Source organism: Cryptosporidium andersoni (assembly GCF_001865355.1).
Source record: "Cryptosporidium andersoni isolate 30847 chromosome Unknown contig_31, whole genome shotgun sequence".
In the NCBI taxonomy this organism is placed as follows: Eukaryota; Apicomplexa; class Conoidasida; order Eucoccidiorida; family Cryptosporidiidae; genus Cryptosporidium; species Cryptosporidium andersoni.
In genome coordinates, this window is record NW_027122823.1 from 32029 (window position 1) to 56341 (window position 24313).

General features: G+C 30.4%; 9 protein-coding genes across 9 annotated transcripts; 7 read left to right on the forward strand and 2 right to left on the reverse strand.

Annotated features, from left to right (window-relative positions):
* Positions 1-4892: 4892 nt before the first annotated feature.
* Positions 4893-6794, reverse strand: cand_008870 (uncharacterized protein; the record flags this gene model as incomplete). The annotated part of the gene is made up of 1 exon (XM_067211127.1): positions 4893-6794. The coding sequence occupies one exon, from the start codon at positions 6792-6794 to the stop codon at positions 4893-4895; it is 1902 nt and encodes a 633-aa protein (XP_067069242.1).
* A 191-nt stretch (positions 6795-6985) lies between these two features.
* Positions 6986-8002, forward strand: cand_008880 (RNA recognition family protein; the record flags this gene model as incomplete). The annotated part of the gene is made up of 1 exon (XM_067211128.1): positions 6986-8002. The coding sequence occupies one exon, from the start codon at positions 6986-6988 to the stop codon at positions 8000-8002; it is 1017 nt and encodes a 338-aa protein (XP_067069243.1).
* A 371-nt stretch (positions 8003-8373) lies between these two features.
* Positions 8374-8781, forward strand: cand_008890 (uncharacterized protein; the record flags this gene model as incomplete). Its single annotated transcript, XM_067211129.1, has 1 exon — positions 8374-8781. The coding sequence occupies one exon, from the start codon at positions 8374-8376 to the stop codon at positions 8779-8781; it is 408 nt and encodes a 135-aa protein (XP_067069244.1).
* A 106-nt stretch (positions 8782-8887) lies between these two features.
* Positions 8888-11401, reverse strand: cand_008900 (sodium calcium exchanger protein; the record flags this gene model as incomplete). Its single annotated transcript, XM_067211130.1, has 1 exon — positions 8888-11401. One exon carries the CDS (start codon positions 11399-11401, stop codon positions 8888-8890), a length of 2514 nt encoding a protein of 837 aa, XP_067069245.1.
* A 317-nt stretch (positions 11402-11718) lies between these two features.
* On the forward strand, positions 11719-12579 carry cand_008910 (uncharacterized protein; the record flags this gene model as incomplete). Its single annotated transcript, XM_067211131.1, has 3 exons — positions 11719-11863; positions 11936-12247; positions 12311-12579. The coding sequence occupies 3 exons, from the start codon at positions 11719-11721 to the stop codon at positions 12577-12579; spliced, it is 726 nt and encodes a 241-aa protein (XP_067069246.1).
* Positions 12580-12716: 137 nt separating this feature from the next.
* cand_008920 (uncharacterized protein) lies at positions 12717-15803 on the forward strand (the record flags this gene model as incomplete). Its single annotated transcript, XM_067211132.1, has 1 exon — positions 12717-15803. The coding sequence occupies one exon, from the start codon at positions 12717-12719 to the stop codon at positions 15801-15803; it is 3087 nt and encodes a 1028-aa protein (XP_067069247.1).
* Positions 15804-16165: 362 nt separating this feature from the next.
* On the forward strand, positions 16166-17557 carry cand_008930 (aspartyl aminopeptidase protein; the record flags this gene model as incomplete). The annotated part of the gene is made up of 1 exon (XM_067211133.1): positions 16166-17557. The coding sequence occupies one exon, from the start codon at positions 16166-16168 to the stop codon at positions 17555-17557; it is 1392 nt and encodes a 463-aa protein (XP_067069248.1).
* A 511-nt stretch (positions 17558-18068) lies between these two features.
* On the forward strand, positions 18069-21887 carry cand_008940 (uncharacterized protein; the record flags this gene model as incomplete). Its single annotated transcript, XM_067211134.1, has 1 exon — positions 18069-21887. The coding sequence occupies one exon, from the start codon at positions 18069-18071 to the stop codon at positions 21885-21887; it is 3819 nt and encodes a 1272-aa protein (XP_067069249.1).
* A 156-nt stretch (positions 21888-22043) lies between these two features.
* Positions 22044-23507, forward strand: cand_008950 (uncharacterized protein; the record flags this gene model as incomplete). The annotated part of the gene is made up of 1 exon (XM_067211135.1): positions 22044-23507. One exon carries the CDS (start codon positions 22044-22046, stop codon positions 23505-23507), a length of 1464 nt encoding a protein of 487 aa, XP_067069250.1.
* Positions 23508-24313: the final 806 nt, after the last annotated feature.

Below are 24313 nucleotides of genomic sequence, written 5' to 3' on the forward strand. Positions count from 1 at the left end.
CCATATATATACAGCCTATTCAAAATTAAATATGCAGATTTCACTTTGTACTATAACGAGGTAATTTAGTAGAATATTAAGTCATTAGTAAAATTTTTTTGATACTGATAAATTTATGAAGCCGTTTTTAAAAGAAATATCCTTGCTATATAAAAACAAAAAGATAGATAATAGTGTGGTAAAATAATGTACTATACTTTATTTTCATATAAATATTTGGAGACTCTAATATACTATTAATATACAATTGTAACTAATTTTTCAAAAAGAGTAAGTAAATTGGTCCTTTAAGTACAAAGTAATGTATGAATAAAATAATTATCAATACAACAATAATAATATATGATTTATAGTGTATTAAGAAGTATGGAGGTAATTGGTAAAGAATTACAAATATTAACCCATTGATTATATAATATAAAAATAGATATCTTGAAATTACGAATTATATATATAATCCAATTATCTAAAGATTTTAAAAGTAATTCGATAGAGCCTCTTTGAAATTTCCTATAGCTAGGTGAATTTATTGGCAATATAAAATAATGATGTCTAATTCTTCTTTAACTACTTGATATCAATGTATTGTCATGAATCCAGTGAAAATTATCTATTTCACTTCTTTATAAATTTGAATAGGTAATTCTATACTCAAAGTATATTTACTAATATTTAATATAACATTTTAAATTCTTAAACATAATACTTTTGGTGTAATATTTAGAAACTGTTGTTATTGAAATGATATTTTTAAGGAAATAAAATGATTTTTTAGCCGGTACATCTCTTTTAAGTACAATGATGGGCTTTTTCATATCAACCAGAATTTATACTTCTATGATTTTGTAGTATATCAAAAATATCAAGCTATTTAATTTCGGTAAGTATAACTGAAGAATTTCAACTATATTTGTTTATTATTGACAAAAGATTTTACTATTTTCTGGGTTTTAATATCTTTTGCAAGTTGATATATCATTATGTATTACATAAAAATGGTTCACTGAGTCGAATTTAAAGTTTATAAAAGGACCTCGAGTATAATGAGAAGTAATTACTTCTACCACTATTCCCTTGTTTGCCTCTAAACTATGCATTTCAGTGAATAGAAAATAAAAACATTTATTAATTTTAGTTCATATAATAAATCTATATCACATTTAGTATTGTTGTCAATTTTATATATTGAAATCTTGTACTTACCAGTTACATCTGCTAAAACAGTATTTTGTCATTAATTATCAAAAAAGGCCAATTGTAATTTTTATTAAAACCATATGCGTGGTTAAGTAAAAAAAACAAACTACAAAAGAAATAAACAGCTCATTTGATTTCAAAAGTTTCCCTTAAAACTCTATCTAAACCTTAATTATATAATAAACAATCTCTATAAACTTTTTAATATTTAATATAAATAAAATTGATTTTTTTCTAGTTTATCCTGAAGAAACTAATAAGTGTTTTAATAGATAGTCAAATAATATCTCATTCAAGCTTCTAAGCTAGTAGATAAAATAACATAATACCAACTAAGGTTTGCAAATTCTCAATGCTACATATAAAAATTGAGCTTAATAGTACAGCTTTTTTTTTAATTTATTATTTGTAACATATGAGTTACTTTAAATATTAATCCTTTCTATCTGATTTGACTTCTCACCATGTCTAGACCAAAAATTATTGTATAACAAAAAATCCAATATTCTACTTATTATACATGTTAATGGCTTATAATACTCTAATATTCAATACTAGCAGTCAGTTGTTTAATTCAGTAGAGTCTGACCCAAAATATCTTGTCCATATTCAAACTAGTAGCTGTAGTCTGATCTATACGTTTGGTAACTTCAGGTTTTTTAGATTGTCAATCTCAGATGCTAGCTTCATAATGATATCTATTTATCTAAGTTAAATTTATATGAAATTAAGTTATTGAAAACATTACATATATATCTATTATATTGGTTTCATCCAACAGGGACTACTTAGAGATAATTTTATGTACCATTATATTTGTTATATTGGATAATTTAAGACCATCATTTGGATTTTAGTATTATCTAGAAGTATTCTTTAAATTCTAAATAATAGGAAAATTACTTTATTAATGGACATTATTTCAATTTTGTTCAATCCTTCTTTACATCTTCAACACCTACAGTAATTTAGTAGAAGGCTCAGATATCGGAATATAATAAAGGTTAAATGTATTAAAGTGCCTAAATGGGTATGTCATAAATCATTAGTGTATAAGTAAAAGTTTAATCTTTATCTTTAGCACGTAGATCTAATAAATTATTTGAGTTTATTAAAAACCAAAATATATGGTTAAATAAATCAATTATACAGTGAACTACAATTTTATAAATATATACGAGATTACATATCTTTGTACTATAATAAGTATGTTTACCTTGGTAGGATCCACAAGTTTTTTGTATACTTCTTTGTATATTTTCAGTATTTATGTCGTAAAATTCTGTATTGTTCTTTTTAGTATTAAATAAATTTGGAGTTTTGTATTGAAAATAATTGGTGTCCACTTTGTGTTATTGAGCTTTTTCTTCGAAATAAATGTGCTAGAATTTGAATAATCTGGATTATACCCTACACTCTTGTTAGTTATATCCTTTGTAACTACCAATAGGGTTGAAGAATCATCAGTAATTTACCGGAATTTAGTTTCTATATAATATTATTCTTGCATTGAAATGTTCTTTGGATATTCATTATTATTACTCTAAATATCTCGATATGTGTTACAATTACTTCGAGTATTTATATTCAGTGAAGAATTTCTGTATTTACAGTAGCTACCAAAAATCTACTCATTTATAGTAATTTAATTATATAATTGTTTCTAAAAAAATTGTGGACTAAACCAAAATTAATATATTTCTCTTTACAAAGTTTTTATAATTTTATACCCTGACTTCATTTGCATATTGTATCTATATGAAGATTAATTAGCAAAAAATTCAAGGTAAATATAAGATACATTGGGAGATAACAAAGAATCATCATAGTATCTTAAAAATTTATCCAATATCTTATCAAACTTTTCAGTTTATTCAAACTACCTGAAAACTATTAACATTTATATAAAATGTGGCGAATTTCCCTTAGAGTATCAAGTTTACAATATTGTTACAGAATATTAAAATTGAATATTAGATAAATGTGGTTTAATATGGATGTATTTGGGCCAATTAAAACGATACATTGCTCAAAGACTTAAGATCAATAAAATTAATGTATCTTGATCCATGAATAACTCAAAAATATTCACAATTATCATCACTAAATATTGTGAACTATTTATAAATTTTTTAAATGTAATTCTTTTTATTATCGGTTTTTAAATATTCATCAAATTTTGACTACTGGAAGCGTTTACCACTATATATAACTCCTGCACTTCATAAAGCGCCTTTAAAGTTTTGAGTAGTGGGTGAGTTGAGTCAATTGAAATAAGTCGAACCTTAAGTTTATAAAAGAATTTCAATAATCCAATTTACCAGTTGGATTAATGACAACTCTTTATATGGATCTCAGTTAGAGCATCTAAGAAATAGCTAGAGATAAGTACTAGAGAGGAATAAATCAAATAAAGTTAAAATGGCTATCTTTTTGATCTAAAACATCATAATTAGAATACTTCAGAAATATATATAATGGATAATTGATATATAATCTATAGTTATTTATTACACTTAGTAAATAGAATATCTCAAATATTTTCATACTGTTGAGACTCCCATTAAACTGTATTTGATCAAAGTGTATTTTCAATATGTGGAACATGTATATTGCATTCTTTATAAATCAACTTAAAAGTTTCTCGTAAAATTTTCAAGCACACTAGTTATATTCTAGAGTTTTTTTTACAATCACAAATCTATTATAAAAAGAAATAAAAGGGTCAGTTTCAATCAAAGTAAAATTTTGCAAATGAATATTTTATTAGTGTAGAAATATATTTGTGTCTTTTACTAGTATTTCTTTGGTTCTAATTTTAATGTCAATAATCTCATTATATAGCCTAATAATATTAGATGTTTCCATTATTTGAACGCAGAATTTAACTTTCATAGAACTTTTTCTGAACTTTATGTTAACAAACTTTAATATAATTAGAAGCTGAGTGCAGAAATTTAAATATTCTGATATGCTGAATTAATATGTACTCAGTATTTTTACTTATCTATATCATTCAAGATATAATTGGTAACCAAGTAAATTTTAATGAGTAGGCATAATTCATTAATTTATGGCAAACTTACCACAAGATTTGAAGATACAATAAAATACTGTATTTCTAAGACAAAGCTATCTACATTCAAAATTTTCATTTGGCATAATTAAGTATTTAAGAATAATTTGTTATATTTACTAGGTAGTTCTGCTCTTAAAATTAATTCACTGAGTAAAAAGTATAAATCATTGAATTGCATCTAACAAGGTTACAAAAATCTCTTCACATTACCTAGTTATAAAGGTTAGTGATATCGAACTTAGTAGATATAATACTTTAATATATTTTGTGTATATCTCCAATATCTTGTTTAGTTTCAGACACAAACTAATCGGACTTATGGTACTATTCCTTAGTGTCCAAAAATATTTAGGTACTCCCGTAAGTTGGAAAATTTTGCTAAATAGAGATTGGAACTTTAAATCTCAATAGTACTAGTAGAGTACTCTCTTATCAATATATTCAATGTCTCGAATTATGTATATTACTTTTGTATATAACATAGACTTAATAGACAATATCAAGATATTAGAGAATTTCAAAAGTAGTGGTCCGAGTAAATATTTCTAAAGCTTATACACTTCTGTATTTACATTTATCTTGTACTAAAACAATCACTTTGAAAGGGTAGTAAACTTCAAACTGGCAAAAGTTCTGAAAAGTAACAATATATGTGTTCTAATTCTAGACTGAAAGATGTGAAGTACTCAGGATAGTTGCATCTTCTTAGTACTTCCATGACATTAAAAATAGATGTGATATCATTTATAGTTAGTAACTCAAGAATTTTGTCATGTTCTGACTTTTGTTTGAGAATTTCATGCTTATTTACTTGATTAACTCTAATTAAATAAATTAGAGAGCAAGATAAATAGTATATAGATAGTAATAACTGAGTTTGAGGCTGATGAAGCTCTTCAAGTTCCAACTTACAATTTTCAATAGCAGCTATTTTAGAATATTCCAGTAAAAGTTTCTTAATATTTTTTGATAATAATGTATAGTATTGACTAAATGAACTATTTAAGACCTTCGAAGTTTGATTTTCAAATAAGAAGTCAGAGCTATTACTTGCAGCGGTTAAGTGATCTTCTGTAGGGGTTTCCATACCTTTCCTCAAATTGTAAAGTAGAAGAAACTTAGATTGCCTGTCTCCGATACGTGAAAGAAACGACATAATAGAATTATGTAATTTTAGTAAAAGTAGTGAGCATTCCTGTTGAGCTTTCATATGTTGGTTGTATTTAACACCTTCACTATTACATTCAAGTAAGATTTTCAAGCTTCTCCCAATTGTATGAATGAGTTGAAGAAGATTTCTGTGTATAGCTATGCTACAAGAAAAATAGTTACTTAATCTAGAGGAAGTATTGAAGCATTCATTAATAAACAATAAAACTGCTTTCTCAATGTAAAAGGCTGTGTTGGGAAGAATTTCATTGTTACGATTATACTTCGTTTCAGTAGCTTTAAGAAGTATCTTATTACAAGCTGATGACAATTCACAAAGAAGTTCTGTTCTTAGATACTGTGAATCCAAATAATATCTTGAAATAGTATTTTGACACTCCTGAGATCTAGCTTTTGCAGAAGCTCTAAATATTTGAGTCCAGATTCCAAGTGTTACATATAAGATATCTGATATAAGTAATTCTGAATATTTATTAAAAATTTTAACTATCTTTAGTTCTTCATACCTGCATTTATCTTTATAAAAGAGTTCTTTAGCTCTAATTTTCATTATATTCGTAAAAGTATGTATCACTTTATCAACACCTCCCAACAGCAAGTAACAGGTTCTAGGAAGTTTGAATGCTAATAAATCACTTAAAAATGACCCAGAACATCGATAATAGCATATTGAGCTTGTAAAATGATATATTACCTCTATACTATCATTGTCTAGCTGGTTTATGGTATTAGTTGTATATGAATTAATAAATTCGATTTCTGGAACACACTTTACTGCTAAAGTAGATATATCAAGGATCAAATTCTTCAAGAAACTATTTTCCGAATTATATTCAGTGAGTAATTTCAGTTCATTCTTGTTCAACAAAATTGGTAGTAATGCTTTAGTTGTCCTTTTTACCCTCGTATCTTTAGTACTGCCTTCAATATCTTGGAAGTAATTCCTACATCTTTTGTTCCTTACTGATCTTGAAAATAAGTTAACTATTGATATTATTACCTCACATATATTCATGCATGCAAGTTGATCTAGGTTGTACCAATTCCTACTTAGTTGCAAATACACTCCCATAATAATGAAGTAAATATATAATTTACGAATTGACATCTGCTTATTCTTAATAAATAGTGCAAGTTCTGTAATTTTTTTAGTTAGAAGCCGTATATATATCTCAAAATATTCATCAGTAACGTGCAACTTTATAAATCTGTATACTCTGTAAAGATGTTTAACACTTTTAAGGTACCACCAATTATTTTCATCGATAGCATCTAATTCACTACAAAGATGATATATTTCACTGTTTGATAGGCATATACTATACTCAAGATCTTTATGTCCTTCCATAATAGTGCGATATTTCTAACTCAACTTCTTAGCCTTATCTCTTATACATGTTAAAAGCTAAGTTAACTTTAGGCGCCTCTGTTGTTGCATTCACGTAGTATTTGTCAATGCCAATGCAGCGCTAATACCTGTTATTAGAATAGTTCATAATAAGGGTCTAAAGTTTTTGTAGAATCTAATTCTAAGTACCAATGAAAATAAGTGATTTTATTTTAACTGATATAATTAGGACTTGTCACTCCTCTAATATTAATTCTGAAGTATATAGGGAACAACCATTAATTAGTGAACTACTCTCAAAACATTGGCCTCCACAAAGTGGAACGGCAAATTTGGTTAAGAATGAAGATCAACAATATCTTAAGAGGAGCAATGAAGATATTTTGTGTAGTAATAGTAATAGTGCAATGTTTGCAGTAAATGGTAGAAGAAATAAAGGTTTTGGTGATTCAATACCAAAACAAAACAGAACATTAGGGACATCTAGAATTCAAGACTCTAAAATAGATAGAACTGTATTTGTTGGGAATATTGGGCTAAATGTCGTTGAGAGGGATCTTTTGAAGAAACTTGAACTAACTAGAGCAGATATAGAGTCTATAAGATTCAGGTCATTACCTGTACATCCGAAGTTTTCACATAATCGTAAACTAGGGGCTATATTAGAGGGTTTTTCATGTAAGGGTGACTCTAAAAATGCCTATATTGTGTTAAAAGATAGTAGTAAAGTCCCAGAGCTTGTCAAGAAGTTCACAGGTACAACTCTTGCAGGTCATACAATGAGATTATCACCTGCTTATATAGTTGATAATTTTAATATATTCGATCGGAAGAGAACTATATTTGTTGGTAATCTACCATCTTTATGTTCTGAGGATGAACTAAGACAATTTGTAATGCAGAATATCGGTACAAATTGTGTAGACGCGGTAAGAATAGTAAGATCAAAAATCACTGGGAAGACGAAAGGTTTTGGTTTTATTTTATTTAATGATAGGAAATTCGTTAATATTGCACTGAAAAAACTGCAGGGATCTTTGTTTATTCAGAATCCCTTGAATATAATGAAAGCTCTACCTAAAGACCAAGCAGTAGATGATGTATATACTAAATATAGACACAAATTGGGTATTATTTCTAAAAGAAGTAGGGATACTCTTTGCAAAGGAAGGTCTGGAAATTACGTGAAATTGAATACTAGGGATTGAATTTCTTATCACTAAGCGTGCATTACATAAAGAATGATATCTAGAACATCTACATTCCAATTCCCGAAATTTCTATAAGATTTCAACCATTATAGATCAACAATTCTAGCAGGATAAAATACATATACTATGTAGAGTTTTATGTAAATTACTTTGTTTATAAACTATAACTTATCTGTCGTATCTAAAGAAGCTTATAAGTCTTCCCAAGTCGGCGCAATTGTCTAGTCACAACCAGGCGGGTACTGGGGAAACTTGCATACTACTAGTATAGGATACAATTACTGCATGTCAAAGAGAACATTTGACTTTTTTCTTCTAATCTTGTTTGTAAATATTAAGATAGTTCTACAAAAGGTATTAATAATATAATGAGCGTAGAGAAAGATATGATAGATTACATTGGTGCTACTTTGTTAAAGATAATGGATAGGTTTGACTCAATACAGTCATGCTGTAATTTAACTAATGAACTAGAAGGCAATAAACTGACTTGCACTGATCTAGATCCACCTCAAATGGTCAACCTTATACCAAGTCATCTAAATTATGGTATAAGCTTCGGTATAGATTGCAGTCAAGCTATACATGCTGAATCTTTAGGACGTGAAAGTATGTACAAAATATTGGGAGCAAATATAACAGCCATAGAGACTCATAGAACTTCCTGCTCAAATAAGCCAAGACGAAATTTGGAAGTCATTGAAGAAAGAATTACTGAAGAAGAGAATGTTCCAGAGATAAAGGATACTGGAACAATTCACTTTACTGTAAATTAAATATCACAAAGATAGAAGAATCTGTGAGACAAATTAATGAATGTGACAAGATCTCATTTTCTATAGAAATAAAAGTAGAAGTAAAAGATAGGGATCTACAAGATATTTAATAGTTACTTTGGAGAATAAATGCCATACCAATTGCAAAGTAGATGATGCAAAATACTCCCCATATCTTGTGCACTCTCCCTTTAGAGAGAACTACAACTAGAGCTGATATTGGTAGAAAATATAACAGCTGAGAGGTCGCAGTAATTATTTGCTTCTCAAAATACAAATGTATATTTTGGGAAAATCTAAGCTTAATAGCTCTCAAGAATACTGAACTTCCAATCCCAAATAGTAGAAGAAAAACACAAGCACCATAGCACCCAGCAAGCCCCATACGTACATGTCCAGCTCTAGCTACAGCAACATTTGCAAACAAGTCTGCAATAGAATTTCCCATTGCAACAATAGTTAAACCTAATATTGCAGGCTTAATACCAAGAGTAAAACCAAGGACTTTGATACATCCAACAAGTTCATTGACTAATACCCCATTCCAATAGATAGCCATTGCAATTCCAATAAACATATCAAAGTACATAAGAACTTTGCATATGAACTCTCTTGATAATGATGATAAGTGAAATCCTGAATGGTTTGAAACAATGCTACAATTTACGCTAGATTCGTCAATATTTGTTGAGGTAGGATCAACATAGACATAGATTATGAATAAGATCAGTGATACTATTGAGGCTCCAAGTAGTATAAGCAGATAGTGAAAAGGAGCTATCCAATAAAATCTCTTTTCCAAACCTATTGCCAATACAATGAAAATAGGTTGCATAATCTGCACTGAACGTCTTACTGATGGAGATGGAACTGTTAAATATAATATAAACATAATTGGTGTCATCAAAAGTCGTCTAAGAAAGTCACCAGCTTCCAATAATCTTGAAAGAAAAGCATCAATATTTAAGCTTACTATTAGATCACAGGTAAGATATTTGAGGAAGTTCCTTACTTCTTGCGTCTCAGCTACATTACTTCTATAGATATTCTTTTTGTTCCTTGGAACCTTCAAAATATTCTCTTCTGTAGCTGGAGGAGGTAAGAGGGAGTTATGAAGAGAACCAGTTTGATAGACAACTTCACTCATTGGAATACTGCGGGAAACTCTCATTGCAAAGTCATCTCCTAAGATGACAAGCTGGGATTGTGAAGTTCTTCCAACAGTGAGGGAAGATGAATGAGTTCCTATAGAGATGGAAGATTTACATAGAGAAGGCACGGGTGACTTAGATCTTGAAGCATTTTGATTATTAGGGAGTTCAAGGATATTTGTTGCTTTTTCAAATGGTTTTGAAGTTGATCTTGTTAGGAATTTATTATTTTCATTTGTAGATTGATTATAGTATTCATCAAATAATCTATCAGTGTTTGAAATATCATTTGTCACTAAATCTTCTGTTTCTGAACATGATGAGGCATCATATAGATGTGACTCTACAAAACTTGGGTTTGGAGAATGACTCGGTGTTAGTAGTAGTAAGGTTCTTTTGATGCTTCTAGATTTTGAACCTATCCTTTCCCAGGCTCTATCTTCGAAAGCTGCATCATCACCAAATAATCCATTGTCTGAGTTTGATAGACCATTTCCAATCAAACTTAGTTTTATTGGTGGGATATCATTGAGAGACGAAGATGGTATATTAAGAATATAACCAGATTCTGGTGTCAAAGATTCTGAGTTTGTTGATAAATTTTTATAGTGAGTATCTAAAAGTCCCGATTGACTTATTATACCACCAACAAAATTGTCCTTAGAAGTCAAATGTCCAACTTGTGGGTGATTGGATCTCTCAGTCCATTGTATTAGACAGACATAGAACCCATATGCTAGTAATGATATTACAGTAGCATATGATGAAATATATCCAAGATGATTAATAATGAGTAATTGAATTAGGCCTATAGTTAGTGCTATAGAGTCTCGTAAATGGCTATAAACAGGTATATATATAATATTAGACTCATTCTTTGTCTTCGAAAAGACCATAACACATCCAAAAACTACTAAAGTTATAAATGAACATGCTCCTATAACATCACCCAAGAATACATCTATTGTATCTCTCTCACTTAATGTTGCACTAAGTATCCCCAAAATTACATCGCTAGCAGAATTGCTAAATGCCAATAGTGTAGAACCTGCAAATGTATCTGATAACCTCATACATTCTGCCAATTTGATCATTAAAGATGATATATAAGTGTCTGCAACTGTTCCACAGGCAATAAATAATATACAAATCCAAAATAGTAAAATAATTGAAAAAGTAACTTTATTAATAAGAACACCTGTTATAAATACTAGTTTGGAGGACTTCTCTTCTTCAGGATAAATATCTTCAAAAATATAACGGTAGTACCATGTCATATATGGCAGTAAAGTTGTTGAGTCAAGGTAATCTTTGCTCCAATCAAATAAATCCCGTCCTAAAGAGTCAATACTAGACTCTTCTGAGATCCCACTTATATAACTACTATAACTTTCATCTTCATCTTGCTGTAATAATGATATAGTAGTTCGAATAAGTATCAACAAAATAAAAAATACTAAGAATTTCATCTTAATCTAATTACCAAGATATATACAATTTCTTTCAACAATATATCTCACTTATAATTCTTCAGATAAATACAAAATAGATATTTCATACCCAATTATAGCATATTGTATTTACTTCATGTACTAAGAATAAATCTAGAGAGGAATGTTCCTTTGGAGTGGTAAAGAAGCTAGTACCTACCGCAAAAAAAAAGGTATTTACCCTGATACCTGTGAATCATAGAACTTCAGGCGCTTATTGGGTAAGGAGTAAAGTGCTATACTAAAATAGTGGAAATTCAATATTAATAGATTGTAAATTTACCATCTGTATGTAAATGCATTCGTTTAGATTGAGTGACATCCCAACTAAAAGACAATCAAAAACTAAGGGGAAAAGCTTAGATGATCGTTTATTGGGAAATTATTTATGTGGCTGCTATGCAAGATTACATAACTTGTACGGAAACTGCACTTTTTGTGGTAAGATATACAGTTATTGAACTGAATTACAATATAATAATTTAATGATGTTCCGAATCTGAACACAATTAGGTCGTATAGTGTGTGAACTTGAGAGCACGCATCAGAAAAAAGTAATTTGTTTATATTGCAATAAGGAAGTCTTTAAAACTGGTCATAAATACGAAATTTTTCATGAAAATGACCAGAGTTTAGCTGCATATTTCGAGGCGGTTGACAGAAAGGATATGTTATTGAGATTTGTTGCAACATCTAAGAGACAAACTACGATTAGAGATCAAGACACAGATTGGTATACAGAAGCTGTAAATCCTTGGAGTACTGAGGAAGAAAGGTTATATGCATTGAATATGTCACAAATATATGACGAGCTATTTGAGAAAAGTAAGTCTTATTATTTAACGTAATGCTGTATTTCACTAAACCCGCTACATGAATATTATTCAGGAAAAACACTATTAAATGTCGATTTGTGCACTGGGAAACTGACTCTAAATGAGGATTACATTAGAAAGGGAGTTGAGTATTTTCATGAACATCTGAGTAATTTTGTCGAGGATAGTAGCTTAAATTTACTTGAAAGTAGTGAACTAGTAGGAAAACTCACTAGATTTATTGAGAGATCTGCCATAGAAGATATAAAATATTTTAAAACAACTTCTCTTGTAAATAATGGTGGATTTTATAAAGTTAGTGACAATATTTGGTCTGACTAGGACTACTTACTAAAACTGAAAGTTGCCTTCATGTCCATTGTATTTATGTCAAGTAAATTTACTAAGAAACACAGAGTGTGGTATTCATTAAAAGTTGTATATATGACTACTTGAAAGAACTTACGAATAACTTAAATATGAGTAGCTTTTTATGGACAATATATATATTGCTAATCTTTTTGCTAATTATACATCCAGTATGGAATATTAGTGAACAAGAAAATTCTGTATCATTTAATATGAGTTCTAATTCGTTAGAATCAATTGCGAAGTGGCTATTGAATACTTTCGAGAAGCTAGCCTTCCCAGGAATCCAAAATGAGACAGAATCAGTAACTGAAGTGGTATATGGTCCCTTTTTCTATGAAGTAGACAATGTTTCACTACCTTTGAATATAACTTCCTTAACAGGTGGATCATTTTCTCCAGTAAATCCAAATGATGCAGCTCAATATTACTATGAAAGCTTCGTGACAGAGCCTTTTACTGCAGTTGAGGAGAGACTTCCATCTTCATTTGAATCTCGTAAAGTTATAAGAGGTGGAGTAGGGGCCCCAAATGGTACATATATTTTTTTCCAAGAGGAAATACAGTTACTCTCAAATGACACAAATAGTACATCTATAGATAGTAAAACTGGAGGAAGTTCAAGCACAAATTTGCTAAATGGTAATCCCAATACAGATTTTAATGGAACTTTTACAATCCCTTCAGGTAGCATATCAATTAATGGCACAAATCTACCAGTTGGTACAACAGCTTTTGGTCCAGTAACTTTCCCCAATGGGGCAATATTACCTTTGGGTGCATCGCTTCCTAATGGGACTTTATTAGCTTCCGGGACTGTATTGTCACCAAGAACAACTTTGCCAGGAGGAACTATCTTTCCGGGTGGTGCTACTTTTACAACAGAAAAACATTACAGCCCAACTTTGAAAGCCAACACGAATTGTTACCTAATAGGAGCTAGTACATACGGTTCAAACTGCCAGGTACAACAGATAAAGAAGTCTACTGGTAACTGCTGCTCATCAAATATTTTATGCTATTCACCTGCAGGATTTAGCAACATGACTGCACTTACTATTCCTGCTGGTTCAGTTCTACAACCAGGTTCAAATTTACCAAGTAATTCTCTGTTATTAGGATCATTAACTATATCAACAAACACATTTTTTGGGAGTGGTGCTATCCTTCCTGACGGAAATATCATAAATCCAAATACTACACTTCCATTTGGCACAACTCTCCCAATAGGAACATTTATCGCAGACTCTATTTACTTAGAAACTGGAGGTGTCTTGATGGGTGGATTGATTTCTTTTGGTTCTTCCCCATTTTCTCTGATATTACCGAGTGGAACTCAACTTGGCATGGCAGTTGTTCTTGGTGGTGGGTTGATAATATCGGGTATTACTTACTTACCTGGTGGTGCTATCTTTCCAAATGGCACAATTCTCCAAGCAGGTACTATTCTTCACCCTTCAAGTTATCCATCTGATGTGATAACAAAAACTTCTTTACTATATAATTACAATCTTGGCATACAGGATAACCTTGAATCTTGGGACATGCCATCAGGGACTGTCTTGCCAGGTGGACTCTCGAATAGAGCTGCTACAATTATTTTGCCAGGAGGATTTTATCAATATAGTAATCCATTCACTTCTCAGGATTCAATCTATCAATCATCTTTAAATCAACAGACTATGAGTGAGAAATATACAGATAATATACATTTAGAAAGACCTAATTTCAATATAGATGTGGAATCTACTTCAAAATATACATCTGGAATATTCCAAAAGTCGGGGTACTCGAAATTAATCAATTTCCGAATGTTAAATTACCAAATTCCCCCAACTAGTAGCTATACCGATCTACCACAGCAGATGTTACTTATTGATTCAGCAGTATTCCCTTTAGGTGCAAGTACGAATGGGCCTGTTTTGTATCCGAATGGAACTGTCTTGACAAGCCCTATTTCATTTTCAGCAAATACAATTATCCCTTCAGGTACATTTTTCTTTGGATCTTTATTAACTCCTCTGGTTCATTTCAATGGTCCTGTACTTGTGTTAGGAGCTGCAGTTCTGCCTCCCTCCACAACTCTAAAATCTTCAACTACTTTACCACCTCAGACTATCCTCCCAGGAGGTGCTTTTCTACCTTTAGGTGGGATTATACCTGGTAGTGTTTTGTATCCCTCGGGAACAGTAATTCCACCTGGTGCTAATTTACCTTCCAGTTCATTTATAAAGCCTGGTGCAATTTTGACTAATGCATTGCTATTACCAGGTGGTGGATACTTTCCTGGTGGAATTATTATTCCAAATGGTCAAGTATTGCCCCCAATTACAGTTCCTGCTGGAACCATATTTCCCCCTATAACTACTTTGTTAGGATCCGTCACACTTAATAAAGGAGGTGCTCTTTTACCTGGAGGAGCCATATTTGGTGGGAATAATACAGTCCCTCCAGACTCGCAATTATTAAGTGGAGCAATTTTGTCCCAAGGTACTGTATTCCCTGGTGGGATAGTTCTACAAGCCACTACTTCAGTATTAGGCGGTCTACAACTTTCTCCACTTCAAACTTTATCTGAAATAGATATTAATAATAATGAATATCATCCAAGTAACAACCCTACAAATAACTCATCTAGTTCAAATAATCAAACAGTAGTCAATAGCATATATATTACAGCACAAGTTAACATAACAAATTTTTATTATAATGAACAATCTGAGAATTCTTTTGAATTCTTCAAAAATCTTTTTCTCTCAACTTTGGCTTCTTCAATGGGTGTTGAACTGGATATTATTAATATAATATCACTAGCTCCAGCAGTGAATCCATACAATGTCACTAGTAATAGTTATAAGAATCCTAGCTTATCTCTTTGGAGTGCAGTCAACAACCAATTACAAAGTGGGATTTCTGTAATTTTTGGAATAAAATCATCTACTCAGTATTCATCTGTAGAAGATATTGTTGAAGCTTTGTTAGATGGAGTTATTCAAAACCCATCAAGTTCATTCAACCGTATTTTCTCTTGGGTTGGGTTTATGATTTTAACAGAACGGTCTCCTAACTTTTGGAATAGGCATTTAAGAGGAGCACAAAGACTGAAGACGCAAGGTATTCATAAAATATTCTGCAATTCTACTGTGGATGAAACAAGTGAGGTGGGAAGAACGCAAACAACTACAGTCCCCCCATAAACTGCATTAATTCTGAATACTTAGACAGTATTTACTATTTTAGTTTATCTCCTTAATATTACTAATTTTCTTTTTTCTTATTTAGATGTGAATATTCCGAAGTATTTAGTCAGATTATGTGTTGAGGTTTCAAGTGGTCACTTTCTTGTTTGTTTACTGATATTTTAGTTGGATGGTAGCAATATTAAAGAATTAGTATCGTATACTGTATAATATTTAACTCCTTCCGGCCGGTAATTTATCGGAATTCAAATGAGACAAGTTCCGTATTTGCAGCTTTTTGAGCCCGGGGTTTATAATAAATTCGTTAACACTTTGACATTCAAAGTATAAACATTTTTTTGCCAATAATATAGTGAATAATGAATTCCCAAATGAAACCAGCCCACAAAGACTTTACTGAAAAGTTTTTAAACTATTTAAATAGTACAGGGTCACCGTACCATACTGTTAATGAAATGGTTGAAGTCCTTAAGAAAAGTGGATTTGTCAGATATAATGGAGATTTAAAAAAAGATGGAAAGTACTACTTGACTTTTAACTATAGTACATTGTTAGCATTTCATATTGGGCCAGATTTTGACTTAAACAATCAAAGGAGCACTGCAGTAATAGCAGGGGCACACACAGATAGTCCTTGCCTACGCATAAGACCTAACTCGATAACTCATAATGAGGGATTTACTCAGCTAAGTGTTTCGACATACGGTGGTGGTTTGTGGCATACATGGTTTGACCGTGGTTTAGGAGTTGCTGGTAAAGTTGTCACAACAAACTGTAGAGAGAAACTCATCAGGATACAAGAACCAATATGTATAATACCAAACTTAGCAATACATTTACAGCTAGGTGAGGAGCACAAGTCATTTACTTTCGATAAAGAGTTTCATTTGCAGCCAATTATTTCATGTGCAACTCATGATTCTAGTTTAGAGGACCAGAATAATTTTAAACAGGTTTACACTTTACCAAAAGAATTATTAAATAAGATATGCGATCAAACTGAATTACAACCTAATGAAGTGCTTTCTTATGATTTATGCTTAATGGATTCAGTTCCAAGTAGATTTGCTGGGGTTAATGAGGAGTTTATTGATTCTCCACGTCTAGATAATTTAGGAGGAACATACTCCTGCTTTCATGCATTAATTTTAGCATCTGAAAATAACAAGCATGATATTATTATGGTAGCTTCGTTTGATCATGAAGAAGTTGGAAGTAAATCTTATACTGGAAGCCAATCAGATATACTTAGGCAAGTATTAACAGAACTATTATCAAAATTAGCTGAAGCTGAGACATTTTCATTCCAACACTTTATGTATAGATCTATGTTTTTAAGTGTAGATATGGCTCATGGGGTTCATCCCAACTATCCAGAAAGGCACCAAAAAGATCACAAACCAGTATTTAAGGGAGGAATTGTTCTTAAACATAACTTTAATCAGAGTTACTCAACAGACTGCACAACTGCGTCATATCTCAAAGCTATAGCCCAAAAAGCTAATATTCCATTACAAGAGTTTTTAGTAAAAAATAATTCTCCATGTGGTGGTACAATAGGTCCAATAGTTGCTTGTAAATTGGGAATTAGAACTGCTGATATTGGAGTCCCAATGCTTGCTATGCATTCTATTAGAGAATTTATGGCAGCCGATGATATCTATATCTTGATGGATTTCATAAAGTCATATTTCAAACTATGGGGTGAATTTAAGGGGCAATCTTTACTTCTTGATGACCTTCACATATAAATCAAGATGATTTTATTTTTTTTGGGTATTTGGATATAATTCAATTTACTTGTTTCTAATAACAAATTTAAATAATACAAGTATCACGTTACTCAATATCTAGGTACCATTTCTACCTTTTTAAAATACCTAAATTACTACTTAAAGAATAAATTATTTCTTCAAAGATTGTGTCTTTAGGGGTAGCTATCTACAGGAAAATTTCTAACTCAGATTTCTTTTAGAGAAGCAAAGAAGAAAAAAAAGTTTTTTTTAAAGTGACTCATAGGGGAATCTTACACAGCTAAGGTCAATGCTTTATATGCTCTATAAAAGATTTTTTTGGAAGCTAAATATAGTGCATAGCTCTTAAAAGATAACATTAAAGTACTTTTAGTCTATAAAGAAAATTCTCTTCGCTCTGTGCACATGTGTATCTAGCTGTATTGGGGGGGCCCGCCTTTTATAATATCTCACGTTCTCGGTAGAATTTCAAAACTAAATAACCAAACAATATATGAATTAGGATTTTATGGAGGAATATCTTAACAAACACTATAGAGAGTATTTTAGAGGAAAAAAATCACGATTAAAAAGCATCGGCAATTGCTATTATCAAACTGAAGATCAAAAAACAATTAGTCATGAAGAACTCTTTAAAATATATTGGGACAGCTTTTCTAAATATGAAGCACCTTTCCAGGCATTATTAAGTGCAACTAGTAAGGCACCTCCTGGAATAAAAAAGTTTAGGGGCTACCATAAGAAACGATCAATTAAAGCTTTATGTTTGGCACAATCTTCAGCCTTTGCTGGGAATTACAGCAGAGAATTTAAACTCAAAACTATGAAAAGGAGATCCATAGAAAATATAGAGTCTAGGATGCGTAATATTCAATATTTCTATCCAAAGCAAGTATGTATCTGCAGAAAATTTAACGAAACTTCTGTAAAATACTCTCATACATTGCAAGTATCAAATGAGTCACAAAATACAAATATATCAAATTGTATTAATTCTTGGGGGAAATCTGCTGAAAATTTTCTTGAATCTGATAATACCACATCTCTTTTCACAAAGATTGTTAGTAAGCCTCTCTCTTACAATCATATAAACTGCGAAGCCCCTAAATGGGAAAGAAGTGAAAACTCCAGAAATCTCATGACCAATAATCCGAATTTAACAACTATAATGGAATCTCATTGTGAAACTGAGGAATTGGAAGATAAATTATATTTTAATAAAATTACTGCAAATAAATTGTGTGAAACTTTGAATGATAACTCTGAGTCTGCTTGTTCTTTCGATCATTCCACAAATATATCGGATCTACAATCACATCTGTCACTATCTATTCAGGATACATCTATACCTTACAAACCTATTGATTACTCTGCAGCAACTATTCTTCCTTTAGAAAGCTCAAGTCATTCTATTTTATACTCTGATTCGAATTGTAATTCTGATCAACTTGCTAATTATAACCTAAAAAAAGTTGAGCAACAAATTCATATGCAACTATCTTTACATGACAGAACTAATAGCTCAAATGAGAACTTCTCCAATGATTTAAATTCTGTGAAAAGAATTCCATTTGTATTTCCTCCAATAAAAAATAAATTATTAAGTAAGCAAGTCTTACCTAGTTTGAACTACGAAGTCAGTACTTCAATTTTTGACAAGTTTTGGGAAGAAACTCAAGATAACAAAACTATGATAGAACAATTAAAGCCTGAGATAGCAATAAAGAAGTGTGAAGCAAACAGTGATGATCAGTATAATCAAACATTAGATAACCCAATTCCATTTAAATCTGATCTAGTCTCAGCTAGATGGAATCGTAGAATTCGGACAACAATCCCATATTTACAAAATAAGGGTATGGATAAACAAGTATGGTCTCCTGTGAACAACCCTTTTGAAAATTTCTTAAATACAGAAAATAAATATACCCGAGTAAACTTAGATATTGAAGGGGTATCAAGAAATCCGATAATTGTAAATAATCCTGAAATATGTGAAGTCCCACCTTCATTGTTGCATTTCAAACAAGAAAGTTCAGATATTCTAGACAATAGTGTCAAACTACGAATAAATGAAAAAAGTAAAGATATAGAACCTTTACTTATACAACCAAATACTGATCAATATGATAATAAGCACAAGCTTAAATCTCACATAATAACTCCTCTAGATCCTCTTAATCTGCAAGGTTTAATAAAGGAAGATAACCATGAAGAGGTAAAAAATATAGATACTGTGAAGATAATAACAGATCTTGATATTCCTTACAAACGAGATAATAATGAAACTGAGTATAATTATTTTGAAACTCCTGAAGATACGCAGATAGCAGCAGAAAATATATGTTATAAAGAAATATTACCTGTAAAAGCTGACATTTCACAAGAATCAAGCAATATTAGGATAACAATAGATTACTCTAGTGAAGAGTCAACTTTAGGAGCACAAGAAAATTCCCCTAAAATACTAGGTGCTGAACCAAATTTAATTATGGATCCTGGGAATAATTGCAATAAAGATATAATATCAAGAAATTGCATGACTAATCTAAGAAATTTTGGAAAATTTAATTCAGCATTATTAGTATCTAAATACATAGACAGTTTGGACAAATTAGAATGTATCCATTGTATTATTTGTGAAAATAATATAGGTGGATTTGATATGGAAAGTAATAGTAAGCATCATGGAGATACGTCTGTTTGGAAACTAAGTAGATACTTTATTAAAAAAATTGAAGAACGGTGGAGAAATAGGAAAAGGATTTACATTTCTCAGTTTTTAATATCTCTGATTTTCTTACTTTTCTCAATAATATTACTACCTTTAATCACTTATTCTAATTTTTATCTTTCGAATAGCTTAATATTTGTTGTATACATTATTGCCATTCCTTTATGTGTATTCGGTGGTCTCTTTGGAGCTTTTCTTGGTTTCTACTTCTTAGATAACTTGAAGGACTTCAAGGGGTTGGCTTATTCTGTAAAAATTGACTTAATTAATGAAATCAAGAGGATTAAAAATGAATTGTATGAAAATGATATTTCAGAAGAAAACTTGGATTGTGAACTCTCATCTATACCTATTGAAGATGTATACTATCCCTCACTGCCCAACGAGATATTAGACCATATATTTGAATCACTGTTTAACTATTTTAATGATGAACAGTCTTTATTTGGTGGGAATACGACAAAAATCAGTGATATTACCAGCAAGATTCTACAAATTGAGAAAGATAATATTAACATATTTCTATATACTGGGACATCGATATACTTGTTTAATATAATTATAAACATAACTTTATGGATTCTGGATACAAATTATAACTATTCCTTACTACTTTTTGGTTCTATCTGTTTTATTCTAGTTTCAGTAATTTCTTGGTTGATAATCTTATATAAGATCCTTTGGAAAGGATCTAAATTTCATATTGGTTTACCACTTTTCTCAGTAGTATTCAGATCTTTGTTACTATCCCCAAAATCCTGTGCTGAAGCTCTAAAATTGAGGGTTCAATTAATCTTATCTGTGATTCTCATTTTTACTTGTGGTTCAATTGATCACATTAAACGGAAGAAAGGAAAAAAATTCAATATACTAAATATTCCCCTTCAACATATTAAAGGGATACTTGCTATGAATCGTCAACCACTACAAAAAATTAATCGTTATATTTTAACAAGACTGAGATTAAGATTGAACAAGTTCGATAGCAAGTTCCTGAACAGTAATAATATAGTATTATCTTCAATTTTTACTTCCTCTTTATGGCCATTTACGTATATTTCATTTTCCTCATCTGATATATTAATTACTTCTTTTAACTTTTCAAATTGCAGAACAACCCAAAAGGATTTGTCTAAAGAAAACTATATTTTATCAGTACCTTTGAATGCAATGTCAGTTCAATGTGTAGTGGCTTCGTCTTCGGCTTCGGAACTATTGGAATACTTTAACCCAAATGAGTCCAATATAGATTTCGAAAATAACTTACTTTACTTTTTAAATAATCCACTATTTGGCACATCCCCAAAAGTGTATGAAGATAACTTTGCAAGTATAGTGTCTACTGTGAGAAATTTAGCTATTAACTATACTGAAGATGGTTTAACTGGTGACAATTCATTAGAATCCTACTTTGAAAAAGCTAAGAGAGGTGAATATGTGTACCTTGTTTACTGTAATTTCCCCATCGAATATTGTTTTTGGCACCAAGTTCAGAATATATTTTCACCTTGTACAGCAGATGAATATGTTACTGTCGCATTTATACTTTACAATATAGAAGACGTTTTGGTATTATACAGACATATTTCTTAAAATTGAAATAAAGTATGATCTTAGATTCCCTTAGACTTTATAAATGAGGTATATATACATGTGTGTAATTGTGTGCTGTTTATTATATAGCACACATATAGCACTGATAAACTATTAAACTGAATTTTGCTGCAACTGAGTATGCAAACTGTCTAAATGCCAATATTGAACAAAAGACCTTTTTTACAAAAATTAGAATCAAATAATATATTAGGATCTAGGTCTAAGAATAGAGTTACTAAACAGAACCAAAAAAAGAAATTAAGGAGCTATGAAGTCGTGTGGAGTAATGCTAAACTGATTTGGAGAGTACTTCTATTTTTGGAGCTAAAGGATTTAGTTTACATAAGAACTGTAAATCCTATATGTGAAGTGGTTGTTGGCTATATTATTAAAGATTATCTGCAAAAAGATAAACTTTTATTTAGAAGCCATTTAAATATTAGTACTATGGAGTCATACAATATAATAGATTCTAATTACAAGGATGAATTAAAACTGGATCATATCTTTGATTCAAGTAGATTTTCTTTACTACGGACAAAGTTTATTGAAATTTGGAATATATGCTCAAATATCCAAATAGCTGAAAATCTGAATCAAAATGATAATAGAATTAAAATATTAGTAGAAGCAATATATATACTGGTAGGAGCGTTGGGTATTCATCCTAAATATAATACAATAATAGATATTGAGAATTTTTTTGGAGAAATAAGATTTAATAATAATTATAACACACAAGGATTTGCATGGAAACAAATGGCAAGATTATCTGGGTATAATCTTTCAAGTGCTGAGATTTTGCGTGAAAATGGAAAAGAGGTGGATTATTTTTACTGGCCAGAGAAAGTAGATGATCCCAAATATTCTTCAGTTGATGTATTTACAGCGCAGGTGGTATTGGAGAAAATAGCTCAAATCTCTGAACTTGACGAAAAAGTTTATAAGCAGTTAAGATTTCTAATTAAAAAGCATTTACCTGCTGAGCTTACATTTTACAATAGCTCTGGTGTGGCTATTGAGAAGACTATACTATATACAGATGATAAAAATGAACCTAAAGAATTTGAATCAAAAGAAAGTATGCAAACAAAACTACCTGTCGCAAATATGCAACTCTTTTCAGATAGTAAGGCAAGTATCAATTTATATAACAACTACTTAATAAATAGTTTTGTAGAGTGGATAATTGTAGTAATTAAAACACAAAATTTGTTGCCACACTTAAAACAAATTGGCACTAGTACTCTTCAAGATGCAAGCCTACTGTATGACTCTTTATATTTGAGTAGAAATGCTAAAACTAAGATAAATAGTGATCATACAGAGCCTAGTGTTACTGATATAAATACTGTTGAAGATTGTAATCTTAATAGTAGAAACAGTAAAAATGCATTGGTAGGATCACAAGAAACTTGTATTGGGAGTGAACATGTAAAAGTGTGTAATAGCAAATATATGAAAAGAGATAAACAAACTGCTTTTAAGACTTCTGAACACCTACCTTACCCAATGACAGTTGAGAAACTTTGCAAAGCAATAAAAAACCAAGAAGTATTGCTAAGAGAACTTAAAACTATTCTTAAAATTATGAGATCTCACACTAAGTTTTACTAATGAAATTAAATCCTACTATTAAGCTACTTCATAGTACTACTCTAGAGTAATATATATTTAAATAACAGTTCACAATGTCATTCTATATTATTTAATAGAGATAAGTAATGCTTTCTATCTCTTCTATAAATTTGATACTTCTAAGTGCTAGTATTCATAATATTGAAATTAAGGAAATTTTAGTCCAGTGGAATTTAAGACATTTTTATTTAAGTAATATTAGATATTTTCAACTACAAATAATGTGAAATTTGATGTTTATATATTATAAATACCATATTTCACATTCAGAATCAACTTATTGTAACACCTCTAAGTGGAAATTCAGCTGATCTCAGCAGAGAAATATAGTAACTTGTTTTGAAGAAGTTATAGAAGGTTACCTACTTTTACTGTTAATATGTGAATTTAAATTAAGTGGTATATTCAAAATAAATTTAACAATAAATCAGCTTAATACTACAGCAGAAGAGCTATACAGTAAGTATCGTTCATTTTTAAGTGAACTATTATTAAGGTCAAACTTAAGAAGCAAGTAGAATTATATCCAAGTTAACATTGGATTACATGATTATTACTTATTCGTAGAATAAAAATAAATATTTACTTCAATTTAAGCAGCAAGTCATATTCAAGATTTCATTTTCAATCTTACTGAAGATTTTTTGTTTGAAAATTTTATATTTATAGTATCTTAAATTTGATATCTTTTCAAATTAATTTATGTAAACTCAAAATAGGTGCAATTTCAATCATTTAACTCTTTCTTAGTAAATAAATTTGATGTACATGTAATTTTAGTCATG